Below are 20,961 nucleotides of genomic sequence, written 5' to 3'. Positions count from 1 at the left end.
CCATAATGTTTTGTTTAATGTTTATGTTGATTTCATTTAATCAATTAGCATGGATCGAATATTGTTTTGACATATTAGCACATTTTAAGTTGACTTGTGTGTTCATTATCATTAGATTAGTTAATTAATTGTTAGGGAAGATCTAAAGTTTTTGCTAGCATGAATATTGAAGGTGTCGGCTACAGTAGATCGTTGTTGCACTATTCTCACATAGTAGTCTACGCATCTGGTAAATCAATAGGGTAACCGTAAGGTTTCCATCTTTGACCAATATATAGATTTCTGGCTGGGCAAATAAGTGGAGATGCAGCTCATCTAGTACCTCATCTACTAGTTTTCTCATCAATTATCAGGAACATTTGTCATGCTCTAACAGAGCTAAGCTAAATCAATTTCTGGTTGTCCAAACAGGCTATTAACTTCACTTAGGGAATTTTAGGCTACCTGCTGATAGTTATAATATGTAGCAGCATAATTGTAAGCTAATGTGTGCAATAACCTTACTGACCACAATAGTCTGTATATAATTGATCAATTTGCAAGAAGTGTTGGTAAATTGAGTTTGCCTTGGGGATAGTACCATGTATGGTAGAAAACATAGCTGGGGGATGTTGGATTCCTGTTGATTATACATATTTGCTAAATTATATAACTATTCCACTCTGCATTAGGCCTACAATCAGGGAGACCGTAATTTGGGAGAACAAGTGGTAAATATTAAACAGCTGATGGTTTGGTTTTGACTGTCAATGGCAGCAGCTGTAAGTCCTTTTGCTACAGATACAATTGTGGGAATAAATGGTTGGGTGCGTTGCGGTAGGGTTTGTGCACAAAAATGTGGTTTTATTGATCAATGTTGAGATATCAATGTTAGTGGCAAGGGTTAAGTTGTAAGTGCGCAGAAACATCAACGTTTTACTTTGATGGAAACTTGGGGAATACTGTCTATGCCTGCTTTCTGACAAATGTACTATACATGACAATGACTCTCACTGTTGTACTATTAATGAGGCCACTGGTACTGACCATTTCATACACAGGTTGTACGGAGGAAACTGGCTTTCCATTGAAGTTATGCAGGTTCAGTCTGGGTTAGTTCCTGGACAGGAAACCACATGAATGCTGGAAGCAGTGTTGGAGGGCCAGAAGCAAGCACTAATACGACTGGTATTAAGATTAACTTCCTACACCCAAGGGCAGTGGAAGACATTGCCTTGCATAATGTTTTGGGATGAGACATCAAACAGGTTTCTCGATGCTCTGTGTTCACAAAAAATCCCTTTGGGACTTATCGTAAGAGTAGGAGAGTTAACCCAGGTGTCCTGGCTAAATGATCAAAGTCAATTGGCTGGAGGAACACTGCCTCAGAGTGTGCATTTTGTAGTGTGTTCACAGACCTGTCACAAGTGTATCAAAAACATTGAACGGTATTGTAGATAATAAGTGTGTCAATAAGTGTGTCAAAACCTTTGAATGGTACTGTATGTCTCCATACCGTTCCTTGGGTACCTAGGAACAAAGACCCCCCCCTTCCCCTTAATAGAGTTTATCGTCTTACTGGAGTTTGTGTCTTGGTCACAGTGATGCAAAGAGAAACCCGACTAGATGAGTGTTAATACTCTTAGAACCATGACTCAGTAAATCATAAAATATTACGCCACTACAGTTGTCGATTTATAGGCCAGTCTTGATTGTATCTTTTATTTTTTCACTGATTGGACATTCACCAATAGCACTAGCGGCAGAGTTGTTTGTTTGCTGTCGTAGTCTTGTTAGTGTGCCTTGACTGCTTAGTCGCGGGGATTCGGGTTTGGTGCGGTGAAAACCGAAACAAGGCCGCCAACCCATTAATATATTACTCTACAACAAGGTCACAAGGTGATTGATTATTGTTTTGATTTTCAGACTTTTATAGGAAACGATGGCGGAGATATTAGGTTAAAAAAATCCTTTAGATCTGCATTAAAGCAAATACAACATTACACATTGGTCAGGAGCCTGTTTGTATGTGTAAGGATTAGGTTGAAGGTTTTGGGCTGGAGAAAATAGGATTCTAAATGTGTGTGCGTGTGAGTGCATGCATATGTGTGTGTGTCTTCTTTTGTTGTGTTTACTCTGTGAAACATATGAGCCACATGAACTTGGGGACTTCAGTCCACATCAGGGACTAAACCACAACTCTAGGGGACTCTACAACATGGATCTTCAGGGCTCCCCTGTCCTCAACAGGGGAGTGTCTGTGACTGAACAGCTTCCATCTCCTCCATCCCCTGCAGCCAACTGTTTGTTCACTATATCCATCCCTGAGCTTCACCTTCAGCAGATTAGTCCCACTGGATAGATGAGGGCAGAGGGGAAGTGTGACAGGAGGGGGAGGGATAGGAGAACAGGAGGGTAGAGAGAGCGGTATAAGAGGGCACAGGGAGAGGGGGACAAGAGGGCAGAGGGGGACGGAGACAAGAGGAGAGGGAGAGGGGACAAGAGGGCAGAGGGAGAGGGGACAAGAGGGCAGAGGGGGAGGGGACAAGAGGGCAGAGGGGGACGGAGACAAGAGGAGAGGGAGAGGGGACAAGAGGGCAGAGGGAGAGGGGACAAGAGGGCAGAGGGGGAGGGGACAAGAGGGCAGAGGGGGACGGAGACAAGAGGAGAGGGAGAGGGGACAAGAGGGCAGAGGGAGAGGGGACAAGAGGGCACAGGGAGAGGGGGACAAGAGGGCAGAGGGGGACGGAGACAAGAGGAGAGGGAGAGGGGACAAGAGGGCAGAGGGAGAGGGGACAAGAGGGCAGAGGGGGAGGGGACAAGAGGGCAGAGGGGGACGGAGACAAGAGGGCACAGGGAGAGGGGGCAAGAGGAGAGGGAGACTGAGACAAGAGGGCAGAGGGAGAGGGGACAAGAGGAGAGGGAGACTGAGACAAGAGGGCAGAGGGAGACAAGAGGGGGAGGGGGACAAGAGGGGAGGGCGAAGAAATGGGAGGGTAGTGTTAAAACTTCTGATCTTTTTTCTATCAACCTCCAGGACCCCTACACAGATTTGTGGGTGACTTATTTCACCTTATGGGAAGAGTGAGCCAGGTAGAGGAGGCTAGGGATGGGAAGGTGGAAGAGGGGAAGGTGGAGGGGTCTGATGTATAATTGTTTGACTGGCCTAACTTTGGGGGCGGGGGCATGGTGGAGGCTACAGCAAGATAGAGTGAGAGAGGCCAGGGTTATTGATGGCCTCCTTCACGCCCCAACAACCTTAAGTCTTATTGGAACATCTATCAGGAGCATTTGCCCTGTGGATGGTCATATCGACGGCCATTGAGGCCGCACTCTTACTGAGGGGACTCTACACATCCTATCTGGGGGTTTTTCATTCTCTGTTCAGACTGATTGAGCAGATTCAACCCCCCACCCCCACCCCCACCCCCATTCCCTGGAGGAACAGTAAGCTAAAATTGGGCAATGGCTGAATTCTGAAGCCACAGGGACTGGAAAAGCTTCCCTTTGAGAGGCGGCCTTCTAGACTGCCAATAGCCAATAAACAAACAGCTGAGTGCTATTACAGACCCAGTCACATCATTAACCGATCAGATCCTCCATCTCGGTATGATGGTCGAGATGCCGTTCTTTCGAAATCATAGCACAGTTAGATGGAATGCATGGGAGCTCGACATGTGTGCAGTAGATTAAGATGCTCCATGTAGGCCAATGCATACAGTGATGTAGGCTATTACACAAATCAAAGGGTTGATGAACTACAACAACTGTTACAATTATGAATCAATACAAGTAATTACTGTTACAGCTTAGTCACAGTATTGTGTGTAGGAATGAAAATAGTTTAAAGAGACAGACTGTACACCGCTCTGAAACAGTATTTTGTATTTTTTCTGATTTTCTGTTGTTTGCAAATAATGTTTAAAAGGAGCCTCAGAGAACAAAATGGTAACCTTCTCCAATAGTCCAAAAGCTAACCAGAAACTCCAATAAATCCCCCAAATCCAGAGAGAATGGCTAAAGTACAAAAGGATAAGGCAATAATCTACAGTATCTCACAAAAGTGAGTACACCCCTCATATTGTTGTGTCTTTTCATGTGACAACACTAAAGAAATGACACTTTGCTACAATGTAAAGTATTGAGTGTATAGCTACCCACAGATGCTCAATAGGGTTTAGGTCTGGAGACGTGCTTGGCCAGTCCATCACCTTTACACTCAGCTTCCTTAGCAAGGCATTGGTCGGAGGTTGAAGGTTTGTTTGGGGTCGTTATCATGTTGGAATACTGCTCTGCTTCAGTATGTCACAGTACATGGTTCCCTTAATGAACTGTAGCTCCCCAGCACTCATGCAGCCCCAGATCATAACACTCCCACCACCATGTTTGACTTTAGGCAAGACAGACTTGTCTTTGTATTCCTCACCTGGTTGCCGCCACACACGCTTGACACCATCTGAACCAAATAAGTTTATCTTGGTTTCATCAGACCACAGGACATGGTTCCAGTAATCCATGTCCTTAGTCTGCTTGTCTTCAGCAAATTGTTTGCAGGGTTTCTTGTGCATCATCTTTAGGAGAGGCTTCCTTCTGGGAGGACAGCCATGCAGACCAATTTGATGCAGTGTGCAGCATATGGTCTGAGCACTGACAGGCTGACCCCCCACCCCTTCAACCTCTGCAGCAATGCTGGCAGCACTCATACGTCTATTTCCCAAAGACAACCTCTGGATATGACGCTGAGCATGTGCACTCAACTTCTTTGGTCGACCATGATGAGGCCTGTTCTGAGTGGAACCTGTCCTGTTAAACCGCTGTATGGTCTTGGCCACCGTGCTGCAGCTCAGTTTCATGGTCTTGGCAAACTTCTTATAGCCTAGGAAATGTAGAGCAACAATTCTTTTTTTCAGATCCTCAGAGAGTTTTTTGCCATGAGGTGCCATGTTGAACTTCCAGTGTCCAGGTCGAGGGAGTGTGAAAGCGATAACTCCAAATTTAACACATCTGCTCCCCATTCACACCTGGGACCTTGTAACACTAAAGAGTCACATGACACCGGGGAGGGAAAATGGCTAATTGGGCCCAATTTGGAATTTTTCACTTAGGGGTGTATTCACTTTTCATGCCAGCGGTTAATTAATGGCTGTGATTTTGAGTTATTTTTAGGGGACAGCAAATGCACACTGTTATACAAGCTGTACACTCACTACTTTACATTGTAGCTAAGTGTCATTTCTTCAGTGTTGTCACATGAAAAGATATAATCAAATATTTGAACTCACTTTTGTGAGATACTGTGGGCTGAAAGGCGGAATCCAAACCCACAGTAAGTTAAACAGAAAATCTCAGAGGAAAACAGGCTCAGTAATGCATACAAAACAAACAGTACCTCAAAAAGTCAAAACACAAACTGAACAGACTTAAATAGTGGGTGCTAATGGACTAACAGGTGAAAACAATTAAGACTAATGAAACTGAAATTAGACAAAGAAATACGACATACTAAAAGAGAAAAAACTAAAGACATGGACTCCAAAACCAAAACCACCAAAACTTAACATTATTACTGTAGGATTGTAAGACTGTTTGATAAATCACACTTTTCTATGCATACAACTATTTTTTATTATTTTTGTGAATACACATTTTGGATAAATGAGGCACCAGATGAAATTTGTCAACTTTATCTAGCTACACTTTTTAATGCTAATTGCCATTGGAAATTCTTAAGCTGAAATTTCAGGTAGTTTCTAAATGGTGTAGTGTTGTTAAATATCTAATGCTGATTCCCAATCTCTCAACTGACTCCAACTCTATCGCACCTGTATTACATACAAAATTACTACAAATTCGGAACATTGTGGTTTTCTTAGAACCAGAAAGTGCAGATAAATTGCCTTTACCAGTGAGATGCAAAAAGTGAGGAAAGCTGTAATTTTACTAACATGGACTTTACAGAGATAACGCCCAGTGTTCCACTGTGAAAGAGTTATGGCCACCTTACATTCCATAACTGGCAGTGAGCAATGACTGCAACCCAAATCTTCCTGTAGTTGTTGATAATTCTCCCTCCTTGCAATGAAATTAATTTCAGCCCACTCATTAAAGCAGAATAAGCTTGAACACAGAAAATGTGTAGGTTTTTGAGCATCAAAGGTGTCATTTCAGATCCTGAAACAGCAGTTATACATTGACATTTTAGTCTTCAAACTGAGTGTTATCCAAAGCAGTTCAAAGGTGCTGTTAGAGTTAACTGTAACAAAAAAAAAATAATACCATGTGCTGCTCTAACACTTAATCCAGATCCAGATTTTATGCAAATTTTGTCCCAGGAACGCCTCAGCATAAATTACTGCTCACTCTCGGGTTAAATCCCAAATCATCCTGTTCCCCTTCGCGTTAGTCCTTCATCTGCACATTGTGCCGCTGCCATTTTCAGAAATGTCCCAGAGCACAGAAAGTGAAAATGATACCAGGATTTGGGACTAATTAAACTCTTTGCTGGTCCTTGTAGTGAATCTACATTTACACAGCCACATGGATTCTTTTATGACCGATCAAGAAACTTGTCACTTAGGTTTATATATTGAAATAGATTTGTTCATTAGAACTTCATGCTAATTCAAATATTTGAATGGTGGAACCAGAATTGCATCATTCAAGTCACACTCATGAATTCTCTGAGCTTCATCAGCAACATGTAACCACGAAAGGCCCTCAGAGCAAGTTGGTGGGTTTGAGGGACTGGTTTGAGATTCAAAGTCTAATTCAGTTTGTTCTCCACACTCACCTCGCGCCGTCTGTGGAGGAACTAGGAAGGGTTAGAAATCATTGACGTAATTTACAAAAAGACTGCCAGCTTAGATTTCCTGGCATATCAAGATATATTATCGATCTGATCTGGCTCAGAGCAACACAGACCCACGTGGGGTACAACAAATTACGCCGAATAGCCTAGTGGTTGCATCTTGCATGCATGTACGTGTGCGAGTGCAAGTGTGAGCATATGTGCAAGTGAAAGATTCTGTGTGTGTGTGTGTGTGTGTCTCCATCACCCATGGACACAGGCTGCTCCACCCTCAACAGTAATCTGATCAAACAGGGAAAAAAACATCCTTTAGCTACGGCACCACAGCATTAAAACTGTGGGTGAGATAAGATATTTTGGTGCGGATGAACCCAATTTTCTTCTCTGTTGGCATTTAGCACTGCATTGTTCCATGTGATCAGTCATGTCTTTAAAATGAAGAAATATTGTCAGTGGCTGTCTCTTCAGTGTTCCACAGTCACACCTGCTGCTTTTGGCTGAGGAATGGACCTTGGGGAGAGTTGAATAGGAGGCAGCAGATGTACGAGAGAGTCAGTGCTGCCCCACAGCATTGCATTATTTCCCATCAACACAACTTACTGTAGATTTTTTAATGTCCCTTAATGGGCCAACAGACGAGTGGTGCAGAGAAGATATACACCCGTCTAACATCTGGTCTCACCTTCCCTCTGCATCCATTTAGGATCTTAATGCTTGTTTGTTAGTTGTTCTGCTCTATCGGGAGAGGCAATGTTCCTGCATTGGTGTAGATTTGTTTGCATATCACTGGCTTAATTATCCATAGAAAATTAAAAATGCAATTGAAAGGGTAACAGCAGAGACATGATGCAGATGTGTAAACTTTGTGAAACCTGTTATTTCATTTGGAGCTATGGAGGCCAACTAAGTCCATTTGCAAACCATCCCTAATCATCCCTTAGAAAAAGGTCTTGCAATGTGATTACCAAGTAGATGCCCAGGTTGAAAATAGCTGATGGGATTTCAGCCCATTTTTAAAAAACCCACAGCATCCACAGGGAATACCACACTTCAACTGCAACAGACAATTCTGTGGAGTTGGCTTCCTAAAAGTTTTATAAGCTTCTCAGTGTCTATGTGGTGACAGGAGTATTCAGAAGAGTTCACAACGGACTATGTTTAACGCAGAGCGAATCTTTAGAGACAATGTCTTTGTACTCTGGTAGCCTAGCAACGATCAGCGATAGGTTCATTCTGCGCTACTGTGTGCAGATTACAGGAGCCCTTTGTGAGCACCAGTAGTGATGTGTAGGGGAAAAAAGCTACAATGACTGAAGGGGATGGGAGACAAGGAACACGGCCGATAAACAAACGGCATCCCAAAAACCCCTCGCATGAACTGTAGAGGGAGGTACAAACAGAATATCCAAATGCAAACATCACATGCACACACAGACACAGATGCCCCCAGATACAGCGTGTCTGTTTGAAGGTATGCCGTTGCCATGACGATGTGTGTGGACCAGGAGGTGTTGTGGCTGGGTACAGTTTAGCACACTGCTGTGCTCTGCCGCTCTGTGAGGGCTGTATGCATATATGTATGATGCTAATCTACTAACACACGTCTCCAAGTTTCTACCAGACTTGATTTAATGTAGCCCAGTTCCATTTTAGATTGGCTCATCATAACAGAGGAGGGATGCTAGAACTCATCCCCCTGAGGTGATGTTTAAGCTCTGTTTCTCATTCTTAGGATGGGCTGTGCTGCATAAGATTTAGAGTATGTCCCCACCCTTGTATTGTAGGACCCTAGAAGCCTACATTATGAAAATAACTGCATACCATAGAAAAATAACATGCTCCAAACCCTCCAAAACCCTCCAAACAATGACACAGGCAGGAAATGTATTATAGACATGGTGTAGTGATGGTGTAGCAAAATGTTGTAGTGGTGGTGGTGTTATTAAATTACTGTAATATGGTACATAATAATGTAGTGGTGGTGTGATTACATTTCAGCAATATGGTAGATCATATTGTAGTGGTGGTTGATTAAATTACAGCAATATGGTAGATCATATAGTAATGGTGGTGTAGTTCTATCATAGCAGGCTTTCACGCACTGTACACAGAAAGGCAACATTCAAAACATGTTGGACCAACATGTTGATCTCATGCACATCTAGTCTGAGCTCCCACTGTTTACACAGGCCTTATGGACAAAGCGCTACTCATGTGCAACGAGGCATGGAATCCCCAGATGACGCAAAGACACAAGCATTTGAACACATCCCAGGGTTAGGGTCAATTCAAATGAAAAGTCTCTCATTTCGCCAAAAAAATATATATTCTTCTAACTCCAAACCTAACCGCTAAGTCAAAAATAGCCTGTTTCCTCCAGCTTAAGATAAAAGTTCTTGTTTTACCATATGTCTGGGTATTCTCAGCTATCATCAGGTTAATAAAACGTGAACGCCCACACATACGCTCTAACGTGTAATGTCTGTCATACTGAACCTGTCCTTACTAACCTAGAGTTTTGCTGAACATTCTACATATTAGACCACTCCATAAAAATCTGAAAACACCCACACACTAGCTACTGCTGAATAACATTCTATAGTGAAGTCCAACCTTGACTTCAAAGTTCTGTCACTAACAAGCTTTTCCCCCCATCAAACTATAGTATATAAAACTTGATCAAACCTGTCTTGAAATTCAAATAAAGTGCTAGCCCTGCATGGGCAGTATCCATGGGCAGTATCCTACTCAGCCACTGTTATTATCTACAGATAAAACTACAAAGGCATGTTAAACAGTAAAACATGGTGAGCAAACGTCCATGTCAGATTTGATTGAAAAGATGTTGTTATAAAATAACTACAGAAAATAAATTTAGGAATGAGAGTTCCTTAAGCGACTACTCTGTGAAGAAAAATAAATGGTAGTTATCTATGAGAGGCCATAATAATAATAAAATAATAAGGAATTAATACCATCATTTCATTTTTACTGTACTATGCATTTCATATATTATAATCAAAGTGCTAATACATGTACAGTACACCAATACCAGGACTTCTTCTTCCACCCATTTCATTAGAAAACCAATACCAGGACTTCTTCTTCCACCCATTTCATCAGAAAACCAATACCAGGACGTCTCCTTCCAGCCTTTCCATCTGGTTGATGATGTTGTCGGTATCGTATAAATTGCAAAAACAATCTGTTACCAATCATTTTTTCAGATTATACTGACGTGGAATCGCCTATAAAGCAGATGAATTCGCCTCATCTTATCATCCGTCATGACGATAATACTGGAGTGATCAGCAATTGCTCTGGCCAGAGCATTACACTGGTTATCCTAATCATAGTCATTACATGTTAAAGCAGCTTTACGTTAAATTATTGCTAATTATGCAAATTATGTTAATTAATATAGTAAAAGTCTAAAAACATTTACTAGTTTAATTTGGGATAGCTAACCATGTAAAATAATCTTGGTTCTGTCTTTTGAGATAAAATGGTTAAAGAAACACTTTTAGTGGGTAAATTAATGACAATTATGCAAATTAAATGAATTTGTATAATCATAGTTGTTACACATTTAAGCATTTTAAATTGGATAAATAGTGTCAGTAGCATGAAAGGGTGAAGAGATCATGTTAATGGCTCAATTAATGCTAATTATGCAAATTATGATAATTAATATACTGTAGTCATAGTTGGTAACCATTTAAGAGATTTCAGTTGGGATAGCCTAAACATCTGAAATACACTTAGTTTGATCTCACTAACTTGTACGATTTCTGAGATACTGTTTTAGAGTTAATTAATGTTAATTATGCACATTAGGACACTAATTAAAACAATCAAAGTCAATAAATGCTTGAGCAGTTTCAGTTGGGAATGCATAAACATCTGAAACAAAGTTGGTTAAGTATTTTTTTCTTGAAGCTTATGGCAGTTCAATGGATAATGTGTTTTAGATTAACTAACATGAAATATGCAAATTAGGCCAATTAATAGAGTCATATTGTCTGTAACTCTTAAAACATAAGTTGAAATAGTGAATACATTTGAAAAAAAGTTGATTTGGTCTCTAGCTTGAACAGTCCAAGAGATACTGTTTCACGTTTATGTAATGTTAATTAGGCAAATCCGGTGAAATCATACAGTCATAGTCAATGAACGTTTAAGCATTTTCAGTTGTAATAGCCTAATAATATGGAAAAAAGTTGGTTTCTTCTTTCTAGCTTGAACTGTTCAAGAGATACAATGGCAGGCTTAATTAACACAACGCAAAATAGACTTATTTGAAATAGACTTATTTAAAATAGTCTGTACTTTAAAACGTTTTATACAATTTTAATTTAGGTTATCATTAAAGCTTAAAATATGATATTATAGCTTGACTGGCCAAGAAGCGTGACCATTTTGAATAGAACCATGTTAATCCCTGTGGATCACAGTGAAAGCCATATTAGATTACAAATGTCTTGAAGGCTAATTATAACAAAAGTATAGAATCAAAAAGCCAAATGGAAGAAGCTCAAGTTGGGTCAGTCTGAACAGATCAACAGTAGTTTAGAAGTGATGACTTGAACAGTGTCAGAGAAGATGTACTGACATTTTTGGTTTTGTACTTTAGTCCAAGTTACCTTTTTTCCCATTCCTGTTTACTGGAAACTCATAAAAATATTAGCATGATAAAAAAGAACATTAATGATATCCGATCTGTCTTTTCATGCAAACCGAGTCAAGGAAGTAATGGACTAATGACATTCTGTTTTGTCTGGATAGTGTGGGACTATTTTTGTTCCCCTCCACAGTGTGGAGATGCGAAGAAAATAAGAATATAAACAATGTAGAGAAAGAGAGTGTAAAGTAATTCATGTTCCCTACTATTGAAGGTGTGTCACCTTAAATATAAAAAAACATGGTAACAGAATTGGGATCAAAACCATGCCCACAACTCAGATAATCGGAAGAAGTAGTCAACTTCTATATATAACATCTTTAACTAACCAGGAAACAAACAATCAACTGGTTAGCAAAGCCAGAAGTAAACTAAAACCTAGATGTATGTAGTCAGAGCAAGAAAACAATCAGGAAGTAGTATCAGCACAAGCTAACCCAAATGAGATAGCATAACAAGCGTTACTTCAAAAATCTCAACCATCCAAATTCAAATGTATTCCCCCAAAGGTATCTACAGTGGTTTACCCACTTCCATTGGTTTGGACAAGCTTCTGGATTAGATAAGCACCGCAAGACAGGAGAGTGAATGTTACTATATTCCATGGGAGCAAAGGCCGAGGCTACGACACGCTCCAGAAAGTTGACAACTGACAAGCTAATGATTTTTGACACTGTCACAGCCGTGCTGAACAGCCACTTTGTGACAAAACGGAATTACATTTTTGAGAGGGCTAGGTTCAATAAACGCAAACAGAAAAGTGGTGAACCAGCAGACAAGTTCCTCCTTGCTTTGCATGTACTTAGTGCCCATTGTGACTGAGGACATTTGCAAGATAATTTAATAAGGAACAGACTAGTAGTGGGCCTTCGTGACAGCTTTATCAGAATAAATGCAGATGAATTCAGCAGTTACTTTTGAGAAGGCTAAAACCATAGCCCGTCAAAAGGAAATAATAAAAACCCAACAAAATACATTTAGGCATGACAGTCGAACAAAGACAAATGGTTGAGGCTATAGCAAGTACAAAGCTGCCTTTCCAACACACTGTAAAACCTAAATTCACAAACTGCCAAACAGGGCTACACAGAAAGGTGACACTGTTATACTATAAATCAATTAACAAAAACCACGTTCAGGGTGTGGAAAGGGGACCCATGACAGACAACTTTGACCAGCCAGAGATGTTATCAGTAGAAATTGCCTAAAACATTGGGTCACTATGCTACAGCCTGCCGATGACAAACGGCAGTGTCAGAACTCCAAGAATTGGATGAGAATAATGTTTTTTTGTCTCTGTCAAGTCAAGTGCTGACCAACCATGGATAACTACCATTTGCATGTGTAACCATCAGGTTGAATTTAAGGTTGATACAGAGGCAGATGTCACAGTCATTCCAGAGACTAAATATACAAGGCGGACCAAAGATCTATTAAATTACACAATTAAAGACCTTCAAGAACCCAGTCAAATATCCCTTAATGTTAGAGGAAAATTCCAGGATACACAGGGGGTACGTTGACCTCAAGGACAACTATTCTTGATTCGTGTCCTTGGCAGAGCATTTATAGGGTGTCTTGCAAACACAGTACACGGACTGGTCGCTCAGACGAGTCCGTGAAATGAGAGACCAAGTTTTACTGGTATTTCCCCCATAAACTCAAACCCTTTTCCTGGTACAGACACTATAGAGAAACCAGTCAATTCTAATAAATGATTGAAAATATACAAATACTCTGATTCAATATGTCTTCCACATTGCTATCTCTGCTCCTCTATCTGTATGATAGTTAATACTAAATTCTGTGAGCCGTGTCAAGAACCACATTTACTTTCACCAAGTCTCCATAAATTCCAAGCATACATATTATTTGTACTGAAACAAATATATAAATCTTAGTAAACATGAATTCCACAGAAGCATGCAAAACATGCAAGCAAAACATTAAATGTACAACCGGTTTCACAAACTGATTTCTCCCTCATTCAGTAGACCTATACCTCAAAAACACGAGGCAAGTACAGATGGGTGTTCTCGGCTATTTATTACATTTTAGTAAGCCTAATAGCCCAGGTCTGTGTGACCAGAAGGCACACATTTCATTTACTTTACGCTGTAACACTTATAAACATATAACAAGACCATAAGTGATGATCAGTGACTTGAATACAAATATAGATTTTTAGACAAACAAATGCCACTGAATATAAAAAAATAAGAATATATACATATATTTACGGATAATCACACACCAGTTGTCTTAGATCTGGGGCAATTGATAAAACGCAACTGTTTTTATGGTTTGAATCTCCACTAGATGCGGTGATTGTGGACAATCAGTTATCAAAATCACCACCTAAGCATAAAGTAAAGCGTGGACAGCCACAACTTTAAAAAAGAAATGGACAAAGCTGCATCCTTCATTCAAAAAAAGAAAATGTAAAAATGCACGTGGCCGCATGGTTGGGGGAAGGCCTCATTACCAGAGTGGATGAAGCAACGGAATAGTGTGCTGGGATGATTGTAGTCCTTAAGCCCGATTGGGATGTTTGCATCTGCGTGACGTTAACCAATCTGAATGACAGCATCTCACAGGACTTACAAGAGCTGCCTTGCGTCGAGCACTTTCAGCCAGTTGGCGATGTAGTTAGGATTCTGGCAAATCCCCATGTCAAAAGACGAAAAACTCACCACGTTCATCACCCCCTTCGGAAGACACTGCTTTCAGAGGCTCCCATTCGGAATATCCTCGGCCCCAGAACATTTCCAGCGCAGAATGTCACAACTACTGGAGAGCCTCGATCGGGTCGCCTGCCAAACGGATGATATTTTAGTATACTGGGCAACTCGACAAATGCTGTTTGCAGTTCTCTGGCGCCTTGAACAGGCAGGACTGATGATGAACATTACTGACGTGAATTCTCTAAACAAAAAATTTAAATCCTGGGCCAGATCATTGATGGAAGCGATGTTTGAGCTGACCCAGATAAGTTGCGGCCATGGCACAAATGCTAGCTCCCACAAATGTGAGCAAGGTGTGGAGATTCACGGGCCTAGTCAACCACCAGATGGAAATACATCCCTCACCTCGCAGAGACATCTGGACCCTCTCACTATGCACAGACAGAAAAAGAAGCTCTTGCTACTAAAACAAAGATGCACCCAAACGTGCAGTACAGACTGCAAAACAGCTTCTTCGCAAATCCTCAGACCCCTATCTGTCGCTCTTGATCTGTATCTGGCATACAGATCAAAACCCCTCTCTAATGGCCTGAGCACATCAGAGCTGTTGCAAGGCAGAATGCTGTACACAGGCATTCCCACCCTGCCCTATTTGCTGATTCCAGGGAAGCCAGAACTATCTGGGTTACAGTCAGGCAATCTAAGCTCAACAACAAGGAACATTAAGACAGTCCTCACCGTGCAAACACTCTCAGTCCTGTAGATCCTGGAGTTACAGTATGGATACAAGACTACCAGAAGAAGGGCTCTGTACAAAGAGATGTGGACACACCAAATTTCATCCTGATAAACTCTCAGGGGCAGACGCTCAGGAGAAACCGACAATGCTTCACCTTGGCCCAACCAGACACTATGTCACCACAGAGGTACCCTGACTCTGCTAAACACAGAGCCGACCCCTGCTTTGAGGAGCCTTCTCCTTCTCAGAGCCCTCCATTACCACCTACCTACCTTAAAGACTACAGCTCCATTCAGTAGTTCACCACAGCACCTGGACAGTGTGCAGCCCTAGATATATAGACATTGTTATGGGTAATTTACCCTGTTACAAAAATAAAAGAAAAAAGGGAACAGGTCGTTCACAGTTGTTGAAACATTAATTTACTTTAGGTCAAGATATATGGGTGAAATAATGCTTACCCTGAGTGGTTCTTGAAGGTCCAAGGAGTAATTTTTCATGACAAGCCATTATTCACTGTCCAGTAGTTTAGAGAATTGCAGTAATCTAATCTTGAAGTAACAAAACCATTAATTTGTTTTTCTGCATCATTTATTGATACAAATATTCAATTTTTTGCAATTTTCCAAAGATGGAAAAAAACACCTGTTGAAGTATATTTTATATGTTCATCAAAGGAGAGAACAGGGTGGAGGCTAGGGTTTTGGGGAAATTGACAGGGTTTTGGGATACGACCATACAGCCATCAAGATTAACTATGAGATCTACCAACAAAGCTCTCTATTTCTTGGGTCCTAAAATGTCATCCACTTCCTTATGTCAGAAGCACATGCTTCCAAAGTAGCTAATTTCATCGCATCTCCATGTTTCATTGAAATATAGAAATGTGTGTCAACAACATAAGAGTGAAAAGTGATTGCGATAACACAGAGGCAGCATATATAATGAAAACAACAGTGGTCCCAAAACCGAGCCTTGAGGAACACCAAAACATACATTTGATTTGTCAGAGGAAAAATCCACACATATAAATCGATATAACATGGGTTTTTAATCTCCCCAAGAGAAGGGAGTTATCAGTGGTATCAAAGGCAGCACTAAGATCAAGATGCAACAGGACAGATGAAGAACCTTTGTCTTAAGCCATTAAAAGGCAATTTACTACCTTCACGAGCACAGTCTCTGTGTTATGATGGGGTCTGAAACTGGATCGGAGCATTTCATAAACATTATTTGTATTCAAATTAGGCATTGAGTTGTTGGGAAACTGATTTTTCCAAGATTTTTGAGAGGAACAAGAAGTTCAATATTGCCTATAGTTGTTTAATATATCCAGATAGAGATTGGATTTTTTTACAAGAGGCTTTCCTTCTAGTGAGATTGGTACGCATCCAGAGAATAGGGAGCAATTTATTTTGTGCAACATCAGCGAACCAAGCACAGGAAGTAGCTTCTTAGGTAGTTTGAAATCAGGTCCAGTTGACAATGGGCGTGTTAAGAACTCATTACAAATTTTGTGAACGTGTCGAGCGATCAAGTGTCCCCATTGATACCAGGTCAGGGCAGTTCTGTGCATTCTCTGGACAACTGAGTTTTTGAGGAAAATACCTATTTAAGGAGAAGTCTGATATTTGTTATCAAATGGTGATGATCTTTTCATCAAAGATATTCATGTACATATTCATCACTGCTGAAGAGATGACCAACTTCACTTGTTGAGCATTGCGTTTTTGTTAAATTTGCAATAATCAAAAATATTTGTTTTAATAATTTTTGTTCACCTTAATCATGTTGGAGAAATAGGCTGATCGAGAAGATGTGAGTGCTTTACGTTATTGCACTGTACTGTCTACCCAGACTAGTCTAAATACTTCCAACTTGGTGGAGTGCCACTTTCGCTCCAACTTTCAAGAGGCTTGCTTGTCTGTGGACCGGGAGCAACCATATCTAAGGTATTACGCTGTGTTATGTTTAGATCCTTGATTAGACTGTTTAAAGATTGATTTACTCTGTCATCGATGAGCAAGCCTGGAAGAGTTTCAACAAATCTTTTGGTAGTTAGAGAATTTAGATTACAGCTTTTTGGTAGCCCGAGAATTTAGATTACGGCTTCTAGAAGTCATTGTTTGGGGTGCAACTGGGTTAGTTGTTGTAATGGTAAATGTAATACGACAGTGGTCCCGATATTCCCAGATTATGAGGAAAAAGTATTACATCCAAAATATCTATTCCTCGTGACAAGACAAAGTCTAAGGCATGATTGTGGCAATGCGTAGGCTCCTAGGCATGTTGGACAAAACCCACTGAGTCAATTATGGCTTCAAAGGCCTTTAGAAGTCATTGCACTTTTACATATGAATATTGAAATCGCCAAAAATTTGAATAGTATCTGCCATGACTACTAAGTAAGATAAGAAACTGGGAACTCAATGAGGAGTCTGGGAACTCAATGAGGAACATTGTGTACGGCCCTGGGGCCTGTAAATAGTAGCTATATAAAATGATTTATCAGCCTGGTTAGCTTTCATGGGTAAAACTTCTAAAGACTAAAACCCAGTGATGTGTTTAAGTGTAAATGTATATTTTTTGTCATAAATATTAGCAACACCCCCCTCCCATTTGCGGGATGCGCGGGGGATATGATCACTAGCGTTGCCAAGAGGAGAGGCCTCACTTAGGACAGTAAATTTAGCCAGGTTAGCCAGGTTTCATACAGGCCAATTGCATCCAGTTTATGATCAGTGATTCATTCATTTATTGCAATTGCCTATGAAGCAAGGGTTCTAACATTAAGGAGTTCCATTTTGAGATGCGAGGTATTACCGTCATTTGGAGGAAGGCTTTATCTTAATAAGGCTGCTATTGTTAACACTACCTGTTAACAATTCCAGGCTGACAAAAGTTGTTACTTTTGCTTTTGTCAGCCTGAATCGGGTCACCGTCTCAGTAGGGAAATTCTATGCTAACTTCTTTGACTATGCTATCGACAGACTCCACTATGCTAGCAGGCTGGCTTACAGCCTGTGGCCTAACCTGCACCCTCTCTCATGGTGAGGCTATAGGAGTGAGGCTCTGTCTATGCTCCTAGATAAAAGAAGAGCACCACTCCAGCTAGGATGGAGTCTGTCACTCTTCAGCAGATCAGACGTGGCCCTATTTCTGCAAGAGTCCCAAAAAGAAAACCAGTTCAAATTCTACCTCCTGTGATGGGCAGAACTCAGTTTTCAGCCAGCGAATGGCTTGCGTGCGTCTGCTGTAGATCTCATTACACTGCCAAACTGGGAAGGGGCCAGAGACAACAACTGGATGCCGATACATAATTGACACACTGATGCTATGTCCTGCTTCTACCTCTAAACGTTTCCTTGCCAGCGGGCCCAAGCCTGAGGGACATAAAAGGTGGTTTGGGGGTACTCCCCAATGAGATTTTGAATGTCAGACACTTCATTTCCTGCATTCTGGTGAATTTGTATGCACCAATTTGTGCTTTTTATGCATCAAATTAAAATTCCTCTGCTACTCTTAACATGAATATAATGGAAATAGAGTCAATAAGAGTAAAGAACAGTTGCATCAATTATATTAAGGAATAAGGTATATATATATATATATATATATATATATATATATATATATATATATATATATATATATATATATATATATTATGGCATATTTGGAAGAAGCAAGAACCCACCCTCCAGGAAGGATGTGATAGCCTAGCTTTTTCTGTTGCTGCTCCCATACTTTGGAATAGTCTCCCATCCCACATTAAGTCCCATTTCACCATGGACAACTTTGAATCAAATTTAAAGAACCACCTTTTTTCTCTTGCTTTTAGTTCAGTCTGAGGTTGTCCCTTGGTTTCTGTCAAGTCCACTCTACTTAACATCCTCTTACCATGTTTTAATCTGTTGATTCTATTCAATTTCTCTTAACTAATTGTTTTACTTTGATCTTGATTTAATCATTTTAGTTGTCTTAAGTGTTTTCCATTTGAGTCTTGCCCTCTATGTATTATACTATTGTATTATGTATTGTTGTCTTTTCCTTTAATTATATATACAGACCGGGCAGCATGGGGGCCATTGCCCCCAACAAGAATGCTGTGCCCCTAAATGTTTTTTGGGTAAGACGCTTCTTAATACTCTACTTCGCTAACTACTGTTGTAGGCTAGCTCTCTTGCCTTCGTCTGCAAACGCGATCGAAGACGTGCTTCACCAAATTACAAAGAATGTGTAACTAGCCTACTGCAGTTACTAAAAGCTTTCGAATTTGATTGACAGTTTTGTATTTTGCCAGTATATAGCTTCAGCAAGTCATACATGCAAACATTATTTACTTTCCGTCCCTCGTGCTGAAGTTACTATTCTATGTTGATAAATAGGATAAACGTGCACGCCCATGGAAATCAAAAGCCTGTCCAACACGTTTTCTAGCGCCTGCACGTATACTTGCCTACCTGTATTGGGGCGGATGTTAATCTATCTGCCCCAACTGTAAACACCATGGGTCAACTCCTGTTGTTTTTAAATGTGCTATATAAATAAAAGTGACTTGACTTTCCACCAAGTGGGATATTGGTTACATTTCTCTGACACATACACACACAGCTCACTCACGCAGAGTGGGCAAGCCTTCAGCCTACAGGACTGGCAACTTGTGTATCTGGGTGAACCGCACTGCAAATTTACTGCGCGTCTTAGTCTCCGTAACCAGGGCAACGATGACGTTGAGTGACAGATTACTCGCCTGTCATTCTGATTTAATACTTCTCTGCTATGTCTCATTAAACTCTTTTGGTTTTATTATTTCTCATGTCAATCCAAGCTTGTGAAAACGCAATGCATGCATTAGAGTAGGGTGTGCACGAAAATCGCGTTCCGTATTGAAAAGGGACAGTTTTATTTTTCAATTCGGGACGATCCCGTATTATACGGGACGGGTTTCAACCCTACGTGAGAACACCTCCGTTCAACTTGGCTGCAATAACAATAGCTTTGGTAGGCTATCAAATATCTTAAGTATATTTTTCAGCACTGTTTCAATTATCTATGTTTCTTGAGAGAAAGCATTTGGCATTTAAGCTCGATGGGCTATTCGTAACATATAACATTCTGATCCAGTCATTTCGACCAATCGGATCATTTATTTTGTCAAAAAGTTAGCAACAGATCAGAATCAGGTGTAAAAGCATCTAGAGGCGCCTGGCAATTACTGCTTTGAGGAAGAAAATAGCAAACAAAAACATTTGTGGGAGATATTGGCATGCAAGCTCCGAATCTAATAATTATTTCGGGAGCTTGAATCAGACCTGTCTGCCTGTTATGTGGACTATCAGAGCTTCATGACAGCTTGATTTAATTCCTCTTAAAAAAGCAAACAGGGGTAAAAAAAAAAAAAAAAAGTCAGTGTCACACAAACGGTTTGGTTCAGGTTTAGTAGCTCTGACACTAATTTCTCAGTGACAAGACAGAAATCTGAGCATCACATAGAGATGTTGGGCGAGACGAATGGTCCGGCTGGGATGAGCAGCTGGAAGTCATGGAAGCCGTCTGTCTGTGTTAACCCTGTTGTAGATAAGTCATCACACGCAAAAGTGGTTAGCTCACATACAGATAATGAGTCCCAAGATTTTTCTTTTCAGACTAAGATAACACACTCTACTACTGAGGCTTAGAGGGAGATTTTGGTGTCTAATCCATAAAGCCAAGATCTAGGATCTGGTGTTTTCCCTGGCCATATGACTGGACTATGAGACATTTTTCTAAAATAATGCGGGTTGACTCTTCCTAATGATCAAAGACCAACAGTAAGACACCCAATTCTGGTGACAAAGATTAGGTGTGGTGAGACTGTTCTCCAATTCACAGACATACAGTATCTAATCACCCAGTTGTCAACATAGACACATAGCACATCTCTATCTAATCAAAGCACACACTTGGGACAGAAAGTCCAGCCTCTCTCTCCACACATCATCTGCATTTCCGCATTCACATCCTGATTTACATTTCTAAAATAAGAATAATGAAGGCTCCCTCCTTTGGCGCCACGGCACAGTGTGAT

General features: G+C 40.7%; 1 protein-coding gene across 1 annotated transcript in view; it reads right to left on the bottom strand.

The window, feature by feature from the left end:
* Positions 1-20,961, bottom strand: part of LOC114840944 (disks large-associated protein 2) — a gene marked incomplete at its 3' end in the record, with an annotated part of 78,969 nt that overhangs the window by 47,452 nt on the left and 10,556 nt on the right. Inside the window, exon 2 of the mRNA XM_029125532.2 lies at positions 14,162-14,281. Coding sequence (XP_028981365.2) covers positions 14,162-14,234 — 73 coding nt within the window. The remainder of the gene's footprint in view (positions 1-14,161; positions 14,282-20,961) is intronic.

This window comes from Esox lucius, chromosome 15 (assembly GCF_011004845.1).
Source record: "Esox lucius isolate fEsoLuc1 chromosome 15, fEsoLuc1.pri, whole genome shotgun sequence".
NCBI lineage: Eukaryota > Metazoa > Chordata > Actinopteri > Esociformes > Esocidae > Esox > Esox lucius.
This window is presented reverse-complemented; position numbering and strand designations above follow the sequence as displayed.